Source organism: Palaemon carinicauda, chromosome 44 (assembly GCF_036898095.1).
Source record: "Palaemon carinicauda isolate YSFRI2023 chromosome 44, ASM3689809v2, whole genome shotgun sequence".
NCBI lineage: Eukaryota > Metazoa > Arthropoda > Malacostraca > Decapoda > Palaemonidae > Palaemon > Palaemon carinicauda.
Window position 1 is genome coordinate 2,291,418 of NC_090768.1, and position 20,328 is coordinate 2,311,745.

Below are 20,328 nucleotides of genomic sequence, written 5' to 3' on the forward strand. Positions count from 1 at the left end.
CTTCCCTGACAATTGATCAGCGGACGAGTAAAAGACAGGCTCAATCGTCTGCAGGTGGGAGTGACGGTCTCTGGAAGACACGCCCGCAACCACCGAGGATACTTCTGTGCGCCGATCAAGGCCTGCCGAACCCTTTTGCCCTTCGACATTGCTTCTCCCCTGGGCTTGGGAGCTTGCAAGAGGTCCCGGACTGGGAGGACGACTGGCACGCACAGAAGTATCCTCACGCACCACACTGACACTGACACTAGCACTTGGCACTGCACTGACACTAGCACTCGTCACAGCACTGGCACTAATACCACCCACTGCACTCTTGACCTTAAGTTCCTTGACTTCGGCCATAAGAGACTTATGATCGCTAACCACTGACTCTACTTTATCGCCTAAGGCCTGAATAGCACGCAAAACAACAGACATATCAGGCTGAGGGCAAATAGTAGGTTCGGGGGTAGCCACTACAGGGGTAGGAAAAGGTAGGGGATCATGAGGTGAGGAAAAAAGTGAAGAGTGAGAAGAACTCCTCCTAACTCTGCCTCTCTCTAACTTAGTTGAATACTTCAAAAGACAGACAAAATCAAGTTCCGAAAGTCCGGCACATTCCTCACATCGATTTTCTAACTGACAGGGCCTATCCCTACAGTCAGAACAAGCGGTGTGAGGATCTACCGAGGCCTTCGGAATACGCCTATTACAAGACCTACATCGCCTATGGGTGGGGACTTGTGAAATGTCAGACATCTTGAATCCAAAGAGTTAGCCAAGTGGGGTTTCAAAATCAAGCAAAAGATCGTTAACCGTTAATCAGGACTATATAAAAGCTATCTAAGCTAATATAAGAAGGTTTCCAGTAAAGCGACAGCCGAAATCAAAGAGAAATACTTCACCAAAAGCCGTGAAAATACTCCAAGAACATAAGCGTATCCCAGAACGTCTTGCCGGAAGCACGACAGAGGAAAAATTGAGGAGGTGTCAACAAGAAGTACTATAGTACCTGGCCACAGGTGGCGCTGGTAAGTACACCCCCTTCTAGTATTGTGATAGCTGGCGTATCCCTCCATAGAATTCTGTCGGGCAACGGAGTTGACAGCTACATGATTATCGGGTAAGTTTAATATTGAAAACTCTAGTTTTTGCCGATAACATAACATACATGCACTGAAAATGTAAAATAATCCTGGTTTTCATTGTTAACTGAGCTTTATTTAATCATTTTTGTAATTTTCTATTATCATTATCAATTTAAGGTGTATAATTAATAGAGTATTGTTGATATAATTTCCTAACTTATGCAGTATCATTTGCCAATTTCGAAGTTTTTGAGTTTCATGTTTTGACTTGTAGTCTTGGGCAATTCTTAAGACACTGATGTACAGTATTATTAGCTGATTTCTAAAGATAGTTTTCACATTTTGACTAGTGCATTTTAACAGTACGCAGTACAGTATTTGGCCATTTGTAAATCAAAATTTCACATTTTGATTTGTGTTATTTGGAGATTTTTAATATTGTACAGTATTATTGACCAATTTCTAATGCTAAATTTCACACTTTGACATGTGCTTTTCAACAATAAGCTGTATTTGTATTAAGTTTCTCATTTTGACTCACATTATTTGACATTTTTTTCACAGTTAATTAATTTGGAGTCAAATTCAGAGTTTTTGTTTTACGAAATTTGCAAATAACATACATCCGGATAACAAGAGTTGACTGTACAGTATTATAAAGCTTTTGGGATTTGATAGTAATGAGCTTTATAAACTCTTTACCTACTCTACTTCATTTGTTAAATCTAAGAAGACCAGCGAGCAAAGGCATTGATTCTACCATAATCCGCCCAGTTTAAAGCACAGGACTTGCACTTTCGAATTACTCCAGGTCCCTCTACTGAGAAACCCTTTCATTTCTGTGATCCAGTCTGCTCTTTATGACCATCGGATTTTAAAATACAAGATCAAGCTGATAGCCTGGATACTAATACCCTTCCATTCGCTGAAATAAGTGACCATGAGCAACAACTTATACGTATATTAATCGTGTGACATATTGTATGGCTCCTGTGGAGTGAGGAAGACCTATATTAGATAAAACTCTTAAACATTTCAGCAGGAGCTGAACAGTTGCATCATGTTTCAGAATGTAATGAGCCTCAGTCTAACATTGGCTCATCCACTAGCATCTTTCAACTCTTCCCTAGAGGTGTTAATGTAGGTGCTATTATCTCAACTGCTTAAATCAAGTCCAATACCTAGAGCTGACGCAAAGATTACCATTAAAGTTAAACAAAAGGGAGGGCCTGAACATGCCTTTCCTGAGGATTCACCTAGCCAAGAAGTCAGAATACTATGGAGGAATAGCTCAGCTCTCATGATATACTGTACTGTATCTCTTTTTCAATCATTAAAGAAACTTATTTCTGAAAGTTATCTCTAAGTCTCTCAGGGCCTCCTCTTAGATGAAATGTACACCACAGTTTTTCCCATTTTTTTTTTATAGTCCACAGGGTATTATCTCAAGTGAAAGGGAAAACTACTAATTCTTCTTCCCATTTAGTATTAAAATATTTTCTCCAAAAAAAGTGTTCTGTGATCCATAAAACTAATCAATTGCATAACATTGTTATTGATTTAAATAAAGTTAACTCACTTGAACTCATCTTTAATAAAAACACAAGAAAACCTTCAAATGCGGGGTTTTTGAGCTGACTGACTAAATAGATGCTATTTTTTGGTAATAAAAGTGGGGAATATACTGTACTTAAAATCATCTATTTTGTAGATTCTAGACTTTTAGAGAATAAACATTTGCAGGTCATCAGGATCTCAATCTTATTTTTGATTACTTAATTCATTTAGATGAAACTTTTGCCGATGGGTCTTACGAGGCTGCAGCACCCTTTGTGAATTTTGTGGTTGATACACAAAAACATCTTCCCCCATTTTGGGTCCTCTCATCTAGAATTTTCTCCTACAAGGGAGTCATTTCATAACATTGATAGACCACAGGATTTTGCTCTACCAGGTGTTCCAGCCTAAATGACAACTGTTGTGAGGGTCTTTCCCAACAGATCCCTCTTGGAGGAAGCTGATCCCACTTTTATCAGATTTGGGAAAGCCATCAAATTGGGCCACTAGTATTGTTCGTGGTCAGAGTGGGCTACCAAATTCCTATCCTCCAATCCTTGCTTGTCCAAGGATCCAGTTTATTTACCAAGTTATTTAAGTAGTTCAGCAAGGGCTCATAATGTACTTTGAAAGTATAGATTGAAAAACTCCTAAAGAAGATTATAATATAGCTCTCATCTTTCCCTTCCACTGCAAAGAAGGCCACAATCTACCAATGGAATATGAGGATTATTGCAAACAGTAATGGCCCTAGATGAAGCACAGAGTATAGATCTACTGCCAGTTTAGTAATAAACCTGTGTATGGTCCACCCTTTCCCTGGCTAGTATAAATCTCTTGCTTATTCACATTCATCATCAATAACCAGCACTCAATTTCTGGAAATTAAAAGAGAAAGATCAAAGGCTTTGGAAAGGTCACAACAACAGTACATCCGTACTTATTGTGGCCAAAGGCAAAAGTAAAGAGGCTTCAACAGGCATTCCCTATTTCAAAGGACGAAAGGTTTGTATACGAGTACGAACAAATAGGTCACCCACTTTCAAATACAAAATTTGCAAAAACAGATTCTTGATTTCATAGCACTTCTTATAATGCCATGATATACAGGGAAAGATACAACACTGAAATTAAAATACCTGAAAGGAGTTCATTCGTCAGCAAATAATGCTACAATCTCTTACCTCCCAATCAGTCCAAAAGAGCATGCCAACCCTTGGATCCAGTGAAATTGCCCTAGGACTTTCCATCTGAGAGGCAATAAGTGTGCGCCTATATGATCCATTAAGCTTTGCTACTTCTATTTGATCAAGGTTGCTTTCCACCCAGTACAAATTTTCTGCGATCCAATCTACTGCCAATCCTTCTGCTGTTGCTAAGCCAGTCTGCACCACAACCTCTATATTGGACAATGCTGAAATAGATGTTGTGGTAAAATATAAGAGAGTTTATGAGAAATATTCCTTAGTATATATAGAATAGATATACAAAGACAAGTTACATTCAACTTGTACCCATTTCGTCATAATTTTAAAAACCATACTGTCATCAAAGTTACTACCCAAAGAAAAAATTCAGCTCCTTTGCCATTTGCTCTGTACTTTTTATCAGTACCATCTGGTCTCTTCTCACTTAGTTGCCAAACTTCTTTAACTTTATCTTATTCCATTTTTAATGTTCATTTACAAACTAATCCTTTGAGGATGTCTTATGAGTGTTGCAACATGATGTAAAGGTCTCACTAAGCTACTTAATACTATTCACATTAAAGACAAATATTCTACATTCAATATGCCAAGTAGAGGACCTATAATTTTTCCATATTTGGATACCATCACAGCAACCATAAAGACAAGGTTCAAATATGGTGGCAAAGTTACATCTCCCAAGGCAAATTATTAAGAAGAGCTTCAAATCTCTTTACACTACTAGAGTGATTTGCATTCAGGTTCTCTTTGGAAATGGTCTGCTTACAGTTGAATTCAATCACACTTTCATTTGTATACATATCAAATCTATTTATAGGATGTTACTTGTTATTAGACACTTATTACATTTCCTTTATAATCTACTACTGACAACATATTGTATATCTTTTATTTCTACAACATTAATAAGAGTTTCTTTCTCGCTACCATTACCCCCAACACAAGAGGTTCTCTGGCAAAAAACAGTAACCATGGTAATGAATTATGAATTCGTGACCACCAACTAAGAAAGTCACCTTAACCAAAGTGGAGAGGAGGGAGGATAACTATTTCCATACTAAGTTAAGGATGAAACTAATTGATTTTATTTTTAAAATCCTGTTTATTCCCATACATCTTAGCTTAGTACTGTACAGAGAAGGCTCAAGTACCCATTTCCAAGAGGGAGGGAAGTGATACGCTAATAATAATTGACCTGATTATTCTTCAAAATACAGACTATAGAAATAAAGTTCTCATCTTTATCTTAACTCTTCTTTTGAATTCATGACAACTCCACAGATTTTTTTTTAAATTCTGTTTTTTCTCTTTTTATCCCTCTTTATCAACATAAAGTCTTAAACCCCATTACAATGAACTATGGTAGAGCATAATAATTAATACCAATTTGTTCAGGAAAAAAAAGATCCTATTTGGATCATAATGTAAAATTAAAACTTAATGAAGTTCACATTTCAAAAATCTATATTTACAGTACAATTAAATCATAGTTAATCTAAGAAATTCAATAGAAATAAAATCATTTCAAAATATCCCCAGTTGGGATTGCAAGTGATATATGTGGCAAGAAGGTTGTTGGAGGCAGCATGAGGAAGGGCAGTGAATGGTGGAATGAAGGAGTGAAGGTAAAAGTGGAAGAGAAAAAAAGAGGGCTTTTGAAGAATGGCTGCAGAGTAATAGTATAGAGAAGTATGAAAAATATAGAGAGAAAAATGTGGAAGTAAAGCACAAGGTACGTGAGGCAAAGAGGGCAGCTGACCTGAGGTGGGGTCAGGGATTGGGTCAGTCATATGAAGAGAATAAGAAGAAGTTTTGGAAAGAAATGAAGAGAGTAAGGAAGGCTGGCGCAAGAATTGAAGAGACAGTGAAAGATGGAAATGGAAGGTTGTTAAAAGGAGAGGAGGCAAGGAAAAGGTGGGCGGAATATTTTGAAAGTTTGCTGAATGTTGAGGATAATAGGGAGGCAGATATAATTGCTGTTCCAGGTGTTGAGGTGCCAGTGATGGGAGATGAGAATGAGAGAGAGATTACAATAGATGAAGTGAAGAGAGCACTAGATGAAACGAGAGTAGGAAAAGCATCTGGTATGGATGGTGTGAAAGCTGAGATGTTGAAGGAAGGGGGTGTGACTGTACTTGAATGGTTGGTGAGATTGTTTAATATGTGTTTTGTGTTGTCAATGGTACCAGTAGATTGGGTTTGTGCATGTATTGTACCACTATATAAGGGTAAAGGAGATGTGCATGAGTGTTGTAATTCAAGAGGTATTAGTTTGTTGAGTGTAGTTGGAAAAGTGTATGGTAGAGTATTGATTAATAGGATTAAGGATAAAACAGAGAATGCAATCTTGGAAGTACAGGGTGGTTTTAGAAGAGGTAGGGGTTGTATGAATCAGATTTTTACGGTTAGGCAGATATGCGAGAAATATTTAGCAAAAGGTAAGGAGGTGTATGTTGCGTTTATGGATCTGGAGAAAGCATATGATAGAGTTGATAGGGAAGCAATGTGGAATGTGATGAGGTTATATGGAGTTGGTGGAAGGTTGTTGCAAGCAGTGAAAAGTTTCTACAAAGGTAGTAAAGCATGTGTTAGAATAGGAAATGAAGTGAGTGATTGGTTTACAGTGAGAGTGGGGCTGAGACAGGGATGTGTGATGTCGCCGTGGTTGTTTAACTTGTATGTTGATGGAGTGGTGAGAGAGGTGAATGCTCGAGTGCTTGGACGAGGATTAAAACTGGTAGGCGAGAATGACCATGAATGGGAGGTAAATCAGTTGTTGTTTGCGGATGATACTGTACTGGTAGCAGACACAGAAGAGAAGCTTGACCGACTAGTGACAGAATTTGGAAAGGTGTGTGAGAGAAGGAAGTTGAGAGTTAATGTGGGTAAGAGTAAGGTTATGAGATGTACGAGAAGGGAAGGTGGTGCAAGGTTGAATGTCATGTTGAATGGAGAGTTACTTGAGGAGGTGGATCAGTTTCAGTACTTGGGGTCTATTGTTGCAGCAAATGGTGGAGTGGAAGCAGATGTACGTCAGAGAGTGAATGAAGGTTGCAAAGTGTTGGGGGCAGTTAAGGGAGTAGTAAAAAATAGAGGGTTGGGCATGAATGTAAAGAGAGTTCTATATGAGAAAGTGATTGTACCAACTGTGATGTATGGATCGGAGTCGTGGGGAATGAAAGTGATGGAGAGACAGAAATTGAATGTGTTTGAGATGAAGTGTCTAAGGAGTATGGCTGGTGTATCTCGAGTAGATAGGGTTAGGAACGAAGTGGTGAGGGAGAGAACGGGTGTAAGAAATGAGTTAGCGGCTAGAGTGGATATGAATGTGTTGAGGTGGTTTGGCCATGTTGAGAGAATGGAAAATGGTTGTCTGCTAAAGAAGGTGATGAATGCAAGAGTTGATGGGAGAAGTACAAGAGGAAGGCCAAGGTTTGGGTGGATGGATGGTGTGAAGAAAGCTCTGGGTGATAGGAGGATAGATGTGAGAGAGGCAAGAGAGCGTGCTAGAAATAGGAATGAATGGCGAGCGATTGTGACGCAGTTCCAGTAGGCCCTGCTGCTTCCTCCGGTGCCTTAGATGACCGCGGAGGTAGCAGCAGTAGGGGAGTCAGCATTATGAAGCTTCGTCTGTGGTGGAAATGTGGGAGGTTGGGCTGTGGCACCCTAGCAGTACCAGCTGAACTCGGTTGAGTCCCTGATTAGGCTGAAGGAACATAGAGAGTAGAGGTCCCCTTTTTGCTTTGTTTCATTGTTGGTGTCGGCTACCCCCCAAAATTGGGGGAGGTGCCTTGGTATATGGATGGATGGATCCCCAGTAAGAAACATAGGGCCAAGACTAGATCCATCTTTAAATCTATATAAGGGTCTTTTTAAAGGATAAACAGAAACCAGTTAGTTCCTCACATCAGAATTTTCTTTGAAGACAAATTTTTAATGAAATTAAGATATACTGTAAAACATGCTGTTTATGGTGACTTGGAGTATATTGCCTTGATAGATACAAAAGATGGGAGCATATTCTCATTTTCTTTTGATCCAAGGTGGTGAAAAAAGAGGAGACTGATTAAGTGTCATTTTGATGTCCGTAGACTAATAGTCTATTAACCGTGATGAGAAAGGAAGGTTTCCGATTGTTAATAAAGGCTTAAGTGACATATTAAAGCCCAAGTGACGTATTAAAAATAACTATAAAAATAACAACAATAATTAGAATGACAAAAATCCTTACTTCCAGATAGAAGAGTACCCTTGTATATCTTGTCATCTACTACATCTGTCCAAAAAATAATGTCTTCATTATCTGCATGGTAGAAATCAAGGGCAATTGTATTCTTTAAAGATGATATGAGGGCCTTAACCCCTATCCCATTCTTCAGACTTATGCTCCGTATTTCATGACGATTACTGAAGATTAAATATGGAGTTGCAGGATCTGGAAAGTAAGAACTTTTAAGAAAATTGACTATAAACAAGTAAAATTTTCCTTCAATACAATACCAAATAATAACAATTTCAATGAGGTACATGCAAATAACCTAAGAACAAAAACTAAAATGTATGTAACTTTGAATCCTCGTTAATGTGTATAAATTGTTTTAAAAGTCCATAAATTACAAACTGGGATGAAATAATAACTGTTAATACTTTGAGATATTACTTGGTCTAGAAAAGTGCTTAGTATGAGGGATTTAATTACAAACTGAAAATACCCTCATTATTCCTCGTCCCATGTCATTTTGAGAGGGTAGTAGAGACTAAAGGGTTTACGTCTACTGATGAGCACCAGATGAAAAGGGCAGGTCATTGACACTAAACTATTCAAAATACACATATAATCAGCACTGAAGTTCCATTTTCTTCACAGTAATGTCTTGGGGAGCAAGGGAAATGTTTGTTGATGACTCAGTAGGCTGATATATGGACCGCGATTAAATTCTAATTCTCAGATCACAATGATAGTAAAGTTGTGAGCCAGAAAAATATATGGAGCCTTTATAGATGGTTGGGATGGACAGGGTCAGTAATTAATATGTAGGTAAATATTTACTATAGGACAATATTCCTAATGTTAAAAATAAGTAGAGGAGGATATTTCATCTGAAGAGGAGGAGGAGGGACAACAGAGTAACAAACCTCTCACTTCAAGTGAAATAAAGATGTTGAAAATGTGGGAAACAGTGCAAAACTTTGTAGAAACACATCACCCATGAAAATACTTCTGCAGGCCAAGCCGCAAATCTATTTGTGGACAATGCCATGTCCCATTTTTGTACAATTTTAAAGAAAAGACAAAAAACAGTTGTCTCTAGAAAGGTTCCATGTAAGAGTTGAACATAAGAATGTAAAGAAAGACACCAAAGTGTCCAAAAGCATAAAGCATAAACTGAGTGATTCAGTTAGTCATAGTGAAAGGCATTAAAGAGAGAGAACTCTTGATATTTTACCAGAAGAACTCTTGGAGGGATCCTCCTCCCCTTCAAAAATAAGAAGTGCAAGTTAATATGTCAATATATTTCTGGTCTTTACTATGAACTGTAGTCCTTTCTGATGATATGGGTTACAATTTTTCTTTACATAACATTTCAAACCTTTAAAATTGAGTGCACATGTGTATTTATGGATATGTGAAATATGTTATTTTTATAATAAAATAAATTTTTGAATATACTTACCCGGTGATTATAATAGCTGCAACTCTGTTGCTCGACAGAAAACTCTAAGGTAAAATTCGCCAGCGATCGCTACACAGGTTGCGGGTGTGCCCAACAGCGCCATCTGTCGTCCAGATACCCAGTACTCAATGTAAACAAAGAACTCAATTTTCTCCTCGTCCCACTGCGTCTTTATTGGGGAGGAAGGGAGGGTCCTTTAATTTATAATCACCGGGTAAGTATATTCAAAAATTTATTTTATTATAAAAATAACATTTTTCAATATTTAACTTAGCCGGTGATTATAATAGCTGATTCACACCCAGGGGGGTGGGTAGAGACCAGCAAAATATGTTTACATTATTATGAGCTAAGAATTTTTATTTCATTTTAGAAGTTATCAAAATAACAAAAACAAAATAAATAGGTACCTGGTAAGGAAGTCGACTTGAACAATTACTCTGCCTTTTTAAGTACGTCTTCCTTACGGAGCCTCGCGATCCTCTTAGGATGCTGATCGACCCCTAGGATCTGAAGTATCAAGGGTTGCAACCCATACAACAGGACCTCATCAAAACCCCTAATCTAGGCGCTTCTCAAGAAATGACTTTGACCACCCGCCAAATCAACCAGGATGCGAAAGGCTTCTTAGCCTTCCGGACAACCCAAAAACAACAATAAAAACATTTCAAGAGAAAGATTAAAAAGGTTATGGAATTAGGGAATTGTAGTGGTTGAGCCCTCACCCACTACTGCACTCGCTGCTACGAATGGTCCCAGTGTGTAGCAGTTCTTGTAAAGAGACTGGACATCTTTCAAGTAAAATGACGCGAACACTGACTTGCTTCTCCAATGGGTTGCGTCCATTATACTTTGCAGAGATATATTTTGCTTAAAGGCCACGGAAGTTGTTACAGCTCTAACTTCGTGCGTCTTCACCTTAAGCAAAGTTCGGTCTTCCTCACTCAGATGTGAATGAGCTTCTCGTATTAACAATCTGATAAAGTCTGACCAATCATTCTTTGACAAAGGCAAGGATGGTTTCTTAACTGAACACCATAAAGCTTCAGATTGGCCTTGTAAAGGTTTAGTACGCTTTAAATAGAACTTAAGAGCTCGAACAGGGCATAAGACTCTTTCTAGTTCATTGCCTACGATCTCCGATAAGCTGGGGATATCGAAAGATTTAGGCCAAAGCCGAGAAGGCAGCCCATTTTTGGCTAGAAAACCAAGTTGTAGCGAACAAGTGGCTTTTTCTGACGAAAATCCTATGTTCTTGCTGAAGGCATGAATCTCACTGACTCTTTTAGCCGAGGCTAAGCATACCAGGAAAAGAGTCTTAAGAGTGAGATCTTTCAGGGAGGCTGATTGTAACGGTTCCAACCTGTCTGATATGAAGAATCTTAGTACCACGTCTAAATTCCATCCAGGGGTAGCCAAACGACGCTCCTTGGTGGTCTCAAAAGACTTAAGGAGGTCTTGCAGATCTTTATGTTTGGAAAGATCTAAGCCTCTATGCCGGAAGACCGATGCCAACATGCTTCTGTAGCCCTTGATAGTGGGAGCTGAAAGGGATCGTCCTTTTCTCAGGTATAAGAGAAAAACAGCTATTTGAGCTACAGAGGTACTGGTCGAGGATACAGAAACTGACTTGCACCAGTCTCGGAAGACTTCCCACTTCGATTGGTAGACTCTAATGGAAGAAGCTCTCCTTGCTCTAGCAATCGCACTGGCTGCTTCCTTCGAAAAGCCTCTAGCTCTCGAGAGTCTTTCGATAGTCTGAAGGCAGTCAGACGAAGAGCGTGGAGGCTTTGGAGTACCTTCTTTACGTGTGGCTGACGTAGAAGGTCTACCCTTAGAGGAAGACTACTGGGAACGTCTTCTAACCATCGAAGTATCTCGGTGAACCATTCTCTCGCGGGCCAGAGGGAAGCAACTAACGTCAACCTTGTCCCTTCGTGAGAGGCGAACTTCTGCAGTACCTTGTTGACAATCTTGAACGGTGGGAATGCGTAGAGATCCAGATGTGACCAATCTAGGAGGAAAGCATCTATATGTATTGCTGCTGGGTCCGGGACTGGAGAGCAATAGATTGGAAGCCTCTTGGTCAGCGAGGTTGCAAAGAGATCTATGGATGGTTTTACCCCAAGTGGCCCAAAGTCTCTTGCACACATCCTTGTGGAGGGTCCATTTAGTTGGAATTACTTGCCCTTTCCAACTGAGACAATCTGCTATGACGTTCAAGTCGCCTTGGATGAACCTCGTTACTAGGGAGATGTCTTGACCTTTTGACCAGATGAGCAGGTCCCTTGTGATCTCGTACAACGTCAGTGAGTGGGTACCTCCTTGTTTGGAGATGTACGCCAAGGCCGTGGTGATGTCCGAGTTAACTTCCACCACTTTGCCTCGAAGGAGAGACTTGAAGCTTTTCAAGGCCAGATGTACTGCCAACAGCTCCTTGCAGTTGATATGCATGCTCCTCTGACTCGAGTTCCACAGTCCTGAGCATTCCCGACCGTCTAGTGTCGCGCCCCAGCCCACGTCCGATGCGTCCGAGAAGAGAACGTGGTTGGGAGTCTGAACAGCCAGGGGAAGACCCTCTCTTAGGTTGATATTGTCCTTCCACCAAGTCAGACAAGACTTTATCTTTTCGGAAACCGGGATCGAGACCGCTTCTAGCGTCTTGTCCTTTTTCCAGTGAAAAGCTAGATGGTATTGAAGAGGACGGAGGTGTAGTCTTCCTAGTGACACAAATTGTTCCACGGATGACAGCGTCCCTACCAGACTCATCCACAGCCTGACTGAGCAGCGTTCCTTCTTCAGCATCTTCTGGATGGATAGCAGGGCTTGATCTATTCTGGGGGCTGATCGTCTTGTTGTTCAGCAACGTCCTCATCAGAGGGTTCCTCATCCGAAAACTGATGAGGAAACGGCAACGGAGTGGGCAACGTCTGGCTCGCTGAGTCCGGTCGCACTGGTGGATGCGTGACGGAGCCGGACGCAATATCATGGAACTGCTGCACAGTCTGTGAACTGTCAACAACCATGGGTGCGCGAGGAAGCACAGCGTCAACCCGAGACTGTCTAGACCGTCTGGGTTGTGCAGTCAACACCCTACCGGGTTGCTGAGGTTGACGCACTGCGTCAAAACAAGTCACCTCTGCTGGTTGTTGAACGTCCTGAACGTCAACAACCACCTCCGAGCGTCGCTTAACGTCAACGTGCGGCTGGCAACCCACACTGGGTCGCATCGGTGGAGGAACCACCTCAACTGGCAGACGCGAGTAGGTTACCTCAGCGTCAACAGGGCGCACAACCGACCGGTTGGAAGGTTGTTGGCCAGAAGGTTCGGTAGCAACCTTCTCCGCATTAAAGTCCTCTATCAAGGACGCAAGCTTGGACTGCATGTCTTGCAGCAAAGCCCATTTAGGGTCTACGGGAGCAGGTGTGGCAACAGACGGGGTTAGCGACTGAGGCGGTACCGTTTACCATCCCTGAAAGCCTTGTTATGCGTGACATAATTGTACAGCAAAACTTCAAAGGCTCGAAAACAGCTGTGAAGTTGACCTGTAAACAACTTGGAGCGTCTCCTGGCCAGGCGCCAGGGAGAGTCTACGAGAATTGAGAAGTCTATCTGGGCAGAGGCATGAACTCCCAAGCCGAGAACTTCTCTCGTGTCATATCAGACTCTCGCTCTATAAACCAGTTTAAAAGAAGGGAAAGCAAAGGCTGTATCCCCCAAACTCCTCCTGGTGAAAAACCAGTCGCCTAGCCAACGTAAAGCTCTCTAGGAGAGCGAGAGAGCACTAGCTTAAAAACAACGGCTTCGAAGTAGCTAGGCCTAGTGTAAGCTCTGACGTTTAGGCGAACGAGGAGCAGCAGTTACAAAAAGATCCGGACAAAGATCCTTAAAAAAATCATCATGATTTAATTAAAGTCCATAGGAGGCTAAGCAGCTTTAGGCTCCTCTCCATCTGACAGAGTCCTCAAGGGAATATCAGTAGGAGGGGGAACAGCAACTTCCTCATCTACAGGAACCTTGTCCGATAAAAGCTGAGTCTCAAGCAAGGGAGAGACCTACCGTGGTGGCAATGCTTTACAAGCAGAGTCCACACTCACTGGTGCATTAGTAGCGGACCAGAACGCAACGTCATGTAACTGCTTGACAGTCTGTGAACTGTCAACAACTGAACTGTCAACCACAACAGGTGCGTGAGGACGCACAGCGTCCACTCGAGACTGCTTTGACTGCCTAGACTGAGCAGTCAAAACAACTCTAGAATGCGGAGGTTGACGCACAGCGTCAAAACAAGTCAACTCCGATTGTTAGTGAACGTCTTGAACGTCAACAGGAGCCTCAGCAAGTGGCCTAACGTCCAAATGCGGCTGAAAAACAACACGAGACCGCATCGAGTGTGGTTCTAAACAACCTGACTGACGTGACTAAGCTACGCCAACGTCAACAGTAAGCACAAAGGAACGTTAGGTTGGCTGAAAGCCAGGATATCGATGAGATAAACGGCTAGACTCAACGGACTAATCGGCAGAATAGTCTTCCATAAGGGAAGCAAGCATATACTGCATGTCTTGCCATACAACCCATTAAGGATCAACGGAAATGGTTGTGGTAAGAGACGAGGGTAACGTCTGTGACCGCAACACTTTGCCTACAAAAAAAGACTCTCGGAGTCTGTGTTACGCTTTTGTTAGGCGGCGAGCAGTTATCCGATGACTGCATAGGGTCAGAGCTGTCCTAATGGTTGTAACCAGGACGCTGGACCTGTCCTGAAAGGACTGACTTTCGCTTAAGGGCTTCGAAACCTTGTGACAGGTTTCTTATGCGAAAAGCCTTCGGATGACGAGGAGAAACAACGTCTCTCTCGTCTTATGGTAGGGGAGATCTTGGTAAGATACACCCGATACCATAGAGGGAAAACGTCTGTTCGTTGGTCAAGGCCTCTCGAACCCATAAGTCGTTTGACATTACTTCTCCCCTGGGCTTAGGAGCATGTAAGAGGTCCCGGACTAGGTGAACGACAGGCACGAACAGACGAACCCTCGGACGCAACACTGTAACACTTTGCGCATATCACTTTATCACTTCGATTTTCTGTTTTGCACTTATTTCACTGAAATTTTTACTGATTTCTACCTGAAACACGCAATTCTACCCTTCATTAAAAGGTCGTATAATGCAAGCTCATTAATACCAGCAAAAAACAGAAAACATATTTAAAGATAAAAAAAAAAAATCAGTGGCTGGGAAAGAGAATAAACACTAGTTCATATAACTACGTTTTCAATCTCTCACCGCACATAGCCTGGGGACGAGAATAAAAAACTAAAACGTTTTATCCTTCCTCCCCGTACAGCGACTAGGGACGAGAGTAACACGAGAACAACGTTACCCGCTTGAACGGAACGTTTTCTCTCCTCTCTCTCCCTCCGTCTCTATCTCTCTCTCTCTTTCTCTCTTGATTTCGCACCTAAGAGAAGAGCCCAATTATATTTCGTCAAAAAAAAAAACATGTTATTTGACTAAAGGAAAAAACTGAAAGGTTTTTCAAATAAAAAGTTCCTTTAAAATAGAATTTAAAACATTTAAGCTAAGAAAGAATGAACAAAACGTCAGAATCGATTTACTCTTACTGCAAAGTGAAACCGTGATACACTCTCTCTCTATCGTAACGATAGAGCGCATGTTGAACGTCCTGAACGTCAACAACTGCGTAGCATAAATAAACTAAACGTTAGTTCATCTTTGAAAACAGTACGAAGACTATCAAAGAAATTCTTTCATAAAATATTACATTTAAAAAGTTTTAAATCCTTAGCTCTTTAAAAGCTAATTACGATATAAAGGGCTCAACGTTGATTAACTTCGGTTTCCAAGTTAGGACCGCCTACTCTCAGGAAAGGTCTATATAAACAAAACATTAAAATTATTTTTATATGTTTATAATAAATGGAAAGTTAATCGAAGAGGCCTAATAAAGGCGGAGAGATATAAAATATATAGAGGAAAATCTATAACGTGATATAATTACTAAAAGCCTAAACACACTTCCGCTAAGGGAAGGGTCGGCCATTTAAAAGTGAAAGAAAGTCCATACTCTCTTTGTCACCATAATTAAATCTATCCAAAACGAGTTCAAGATTTAAGATGAAGATAAAACACCTGCATAGCGAAAGCTCAAAACTAGAATAGTGTACTTCACCAATTAGTTGTGAAAACAAATCCAGTTTAGCAACAGCGAATAAGCACGTCTTGTCGGGAGCACGACAGAGAGAAAATTGAGTTCTTTGTTTACATTGAGTACTGGGTATCTGGACGACAGATGGCGCTGTTGGGCACACCCGCAACCTGTGTAGCGATCGCTGGTGAATTTTACCTTAGAGTTTTCTGTCGAGCAACAGAGTTGCAGCTATTATAATCACCGGCTAAGTTAAATATTGAAAAATAACAATTTAATGTCCTTCATTCTTTATAGGAAAAATTGTTTTGGATTATGAGAATTTTGGGTTGCAAGCTAACTCCAGGAACAAACTGCACTCTTAAATCAAGGTACCACTGTACTCTAAGCCTTAATAATAATTAGATAAACTCTAACATAATGTCAGGTTTGACAAATCTGAAACAAAATTGAATAAGCCAAACAAGGCAGTAAAAGTGGTTATTTAGCAATTAAAATACAAATACATACATACAACATTCATATGTAGAGTATCTAATTATTCGAGATGGCTTGAAAGGGTAAACTCAGGAAAAAATTGATGCATAATTTTTTTTCTTATACATGGTCAGTCGCAACAAAGGGAATGAAAGGATCATAAAATAAGAAAACAAAATTAGTATTCAAAGTTCTCAGAAGTTATGGATATATTCATTAAGGCATTACAATATTGATCAACACTATTAGCTAAAAATATACTCTATTAGCTCACAAGATTTTTGACAAACTATAAGTCTTACAAATACCCAAAGCATCATTTTCCCTCACTAACCACATGGTATCTTGGATTAAAAATTCCTACATATAAGATCTAGAATACTATCTAAAAAAATAAGAGCTAAACAGTTGTTTAGAGGGATAAAAGGATCCACGTTACCATCTCAGTTTTCTGACTTGCAATGCAGTTGACTAAAAGAACAGTTATAAATGTGGAAATGCAATGGTTTTGCATCAGAAGGGTCTAGAGTAAATAAAGATTCTGTGGGAGTATGAGAGGATTTCCAATCTGGGATGTCCAGTGTGCCATCAGAACCTTTCTGAACGGTGCACTAGAACTAATAACTACCACTTGAGGAGTTAGACTAAGGTCTGAAACAGAGCAGGTTAGGCCAAAAAGATTACCCTTAATGGAAGATTTATTGGCCTTCTAAGCTTCCATAAAAGAAGCTAATGACGTGAAAACCGATGTGGTAATGTCCCTAACTGGTGAACGTCAGACTAGGTTCAAGTCCCGCTCAAAGGTTAAGTTTCTTTGGTCGCTGCAAACTCACCATCCTTGTGAGTTAAGGATGGGGGGTTTTGAGGGAGCCTATAGGTCTATCTGCTAAGTCATCAGCAGCCATTGCCTGGCCCTCCTTGATCCTAACTTGGGTGAAGAGGGGCCTTGGGCACTGATCATATTCACATATGGTCAGTCTCTAGGGCATTGTCCTGCTTGATAGAGCAATGCCATTGTCCCTTGCCTCTGCCATTCATGAGTGGCCTTTAAACCTTTAAACTATCAATACTAAATTTGTTAATACTGTAGTAAAATCAAAGGCTTCATTCCCTCTATAATTAACTAGCCTGGTCTTCTTTGAATTTCTCCTTAAACTATGAGTAAGCTTTCTTTTATGCTTTGAACTTTAATCTGACCAGCAATCATGAAACACTTTCCAAAGAAGAATAGTGAGGCCTTCACTCTACTCACAATAATTCTCTAAACTAAAAAGTTGTCCCAGGCATGAGACACAGAGAATGCGATTCATGATCACTTCCAAAAATCTCCTTTGCACAACTATACAGCAATTGCTAACAAATCTGGGAGAATATATATTTAAACCATTAAAATATATATAAAAAAAAATCCATGACAATCTGGAGTGCACATCCTATCACTGACAATGTAACATTGAAATGGAAGAAGCAACATGACATGCACACCATGTTATCATTAGATGCTGGTAAGTCTAATTACTTTACTAGAGGTATTAATATATTGAAAGGAAAGAAATTGGGAAAGTGATTCATTTTCATGGGATAATGTTGACATACAAAACTTCCGGAGACAACAGCTATATGAACATCAGGGGAGGTTCATTGAAATAAAACTAAAACAAAAGCAATCTTTATAACAAGTTAATCACAGAAATATTAGAAGAAATGTGTTGATCTACAGGTCTTTGACATAGCACCAAGAAAAGTACAGTAATTATACAGTCTTAAAAAACCAGAGGGTTCATTAAATGTAATTAAAGGTAATACATCATAATACAAGTTCTAGAACGAAGAGAGTGGCAGGTACAGTATATCAAAAGAAAATAGATAAGGGATGCCTATAAAATCATCACCACATCTTTTATTCATGATAGTAATTGAGGAAGTTTAAGTTTAGGTTAAAGGCCACTTATGAATGGCAGGGGCAAGGGACGGTGACATTGCTCTAGCAAGCAGGAAAAAGCCCTTAAAACTGACCATATATACATATGATCAGCACCCAAGCTAGGACCAAGGAGTGCCAGGCAATGGCTGCTGATGACTCAGCAGGTATACCTATGGGCTCCCCCAAACCTTCCATCCTTAGCTCATAAGGATGGGGAGGTTGCAGCCACTAAAGGAACTAACAAGTTTGAGTGGGACTCGAACCCCAGTCTAGTGATCACCAAGCAAGAATATTACCAACAGGCAACCACAACCCACAAGTTACAGAAGAGATTACAAGGAGACAAGTTGGAAGGCTCAGAACGTATGAAGAACTGGACCAGTATATGATTTAGGCAATAAGTGCACAAGACATATAGTAGAGAGAACTCCTTTGTAAGCTACATAAATATTATGAAAATTTCATGCTAAAAGGTTAGTGATAAAGACTGTGATTTTTCCTTGTCTTCACCACAAAATTGAACAATTGTATAACAAAAATATTTGTAGTTACAATTCCCAAGTTATCAGAATTAACTAAAAAATTTTAGTACTATTAAAATTGTAATACAGTTCTACCCTACTATCTGAGTCAGAATTTCAAATAACTCTTTTATATAGTAGTGCTTATAATAAAAAAAAAATATAAAAGATAAACTCCATAAATACAAACCTGTACTTTTACACGAAAATCCATCGGGCTCAAGACCATATCCTTTAAAACACGAGCACTTATATGACTGTCGTGTTGGTACACATTCCTGAGAACAGGTACCCCACTGTTCACAAGGGTGAAGGGATGAGCACATCCGACCATCAGGGAGGAGAGTCTGACCAACTGGACAAGTGCAAACTGGACCACCAGGACCCTGGACACAGGTCTTGTCACAATCCATTAACTCGCAATCATAAGATCCTGGAAAAATCAAATTATCAAATTCTTTTTAAAATGTTCATTCACTTGAGAATAAAGGTAGAGAAATATTCAAATAGAAATAGAATGTTACTCAAATTTTAAGAGTGAAATGAAAATATACAGTAACAAAATAGGCTAATGAAAATGAAGCTAAAAATGAAAAATAAAACACTGTAATAATTACTGTATAAGGGAATTTAACATTAATGGTAAGCATATTAGAAATATAAAATGCCTAAAAGGTTAACTTGCAAACCATTGCACTTGGGGAGTATATAAACTGACATACAGTGTGTTCCCTAAGCACAAAAGCTATCAAATCTTCAAACTCTTCACCTAAAATAGCAAAAGAATAAAAAATACATTAGATCTTCAGTATCCAACAATAATTTTAATATCACAAATTTTAAGTAATTTGTATTTTTCGTAACAGTACATGCGTCAAACTACTTTCTTAGGAGTATCTGGGATCTCCCATCCGACCAGAATTTTGTGTAGTTTACCCTACTCCCGTTTTCTATGTGGGGTAATCTCTGGCGGAGTGATACGCGCCCAGAGACGACCCGGGGTCATAGAGCATGCTTGCTCAGGTCTCGATCTCCAGTAAATTTTGACAGATAGGTCCCTATTAAGTCCTGTAAGGCACTCGGAGTAGGATGGGCAAGCCATAACCCGAAAGTAGTTCGAGGTAAGTACTGTTAGGAAAAATACAAATTACTTAAAATTTGTGATTTGTTCCAACACGGAGTACTTACCTCGAACTACTTTCTTAGGAGACTTATACCTTAGGAGGTGGGAGTGTACCACAAGACCCAGAGACCGTGATGAGGAGAGAAAAGGGGGGAACCTAGATATGAGGCTAGGTTCTGCTGACCCTCCGAGAGAAAACACGAGAAATAGGGAAAACTACCCAAAAATACTATCTTAGTGTCTAAGTAAATCACCTCTGTAAAATTCCTTGGAGACGTATCCATTCACTGACGATGTATCCCATGGTAGTTGAAGGATTTAGTGTCATTTCAGGGAAAGTAATAAGGGAACGGGGGGAGGGGGGGGGGTAAGGAAGGAACCTGTGTCTCTTGGACGTACTGCTTGCGGTTTCCCTGGGGCTACACCTTTAAATCTTTTGAAGCGCTGAAATGACGGGACCGAGAGAGAATCTGTCTAAGGACCTCCTCAAGCATTCCTTCAAGTAGTGAGCTGTGAAGGTTGACTGATTAGCCCAAGCACCCGCCCGCAGGATTTGGCCGACTGCCATGTTCTTCTCAAAGGCCAACGAAGTACTCAGAC

General features: G+C 40.1%; 1 protein-coding gene across 4 annotated transcripts in view; it reads right to left on the minus strand.

Annotated features, from left to right (window-relative positions):
• LRP1 (LDL receptor protein 1) overlaps nucleotides 1-20,328 on the minus strand; it is a 1,015,507-nt gene that overhangs the window by 670,097 nt on the left and 325,082 nt on the right. For all 4 annotated transcript variants that reach the window (XM_068367027.1, XM_068367026.1, XM_068367028.1 and 1 more), the window contains 3 exons: nucleotides 18,796-19,038; nucleotides 8,067-8,270; nucleotides 3,812-4,041 (listed from right to left, as the gene is read on the minus strand). In XM_068367027.1, coding sequence (XP_068223128.1) covers nucleotides 3,812-4,041; nucleotides 8,067-8,270; nucleotides 18,796-19,038 — 677 coding nt within the window. The remainder of the gene's footprint in view (nucleotides 1-3,811; nucleotides 4,042-8,066; nucleotides 8,271-18,795; nucleotides 19,039-20,328) is intronic.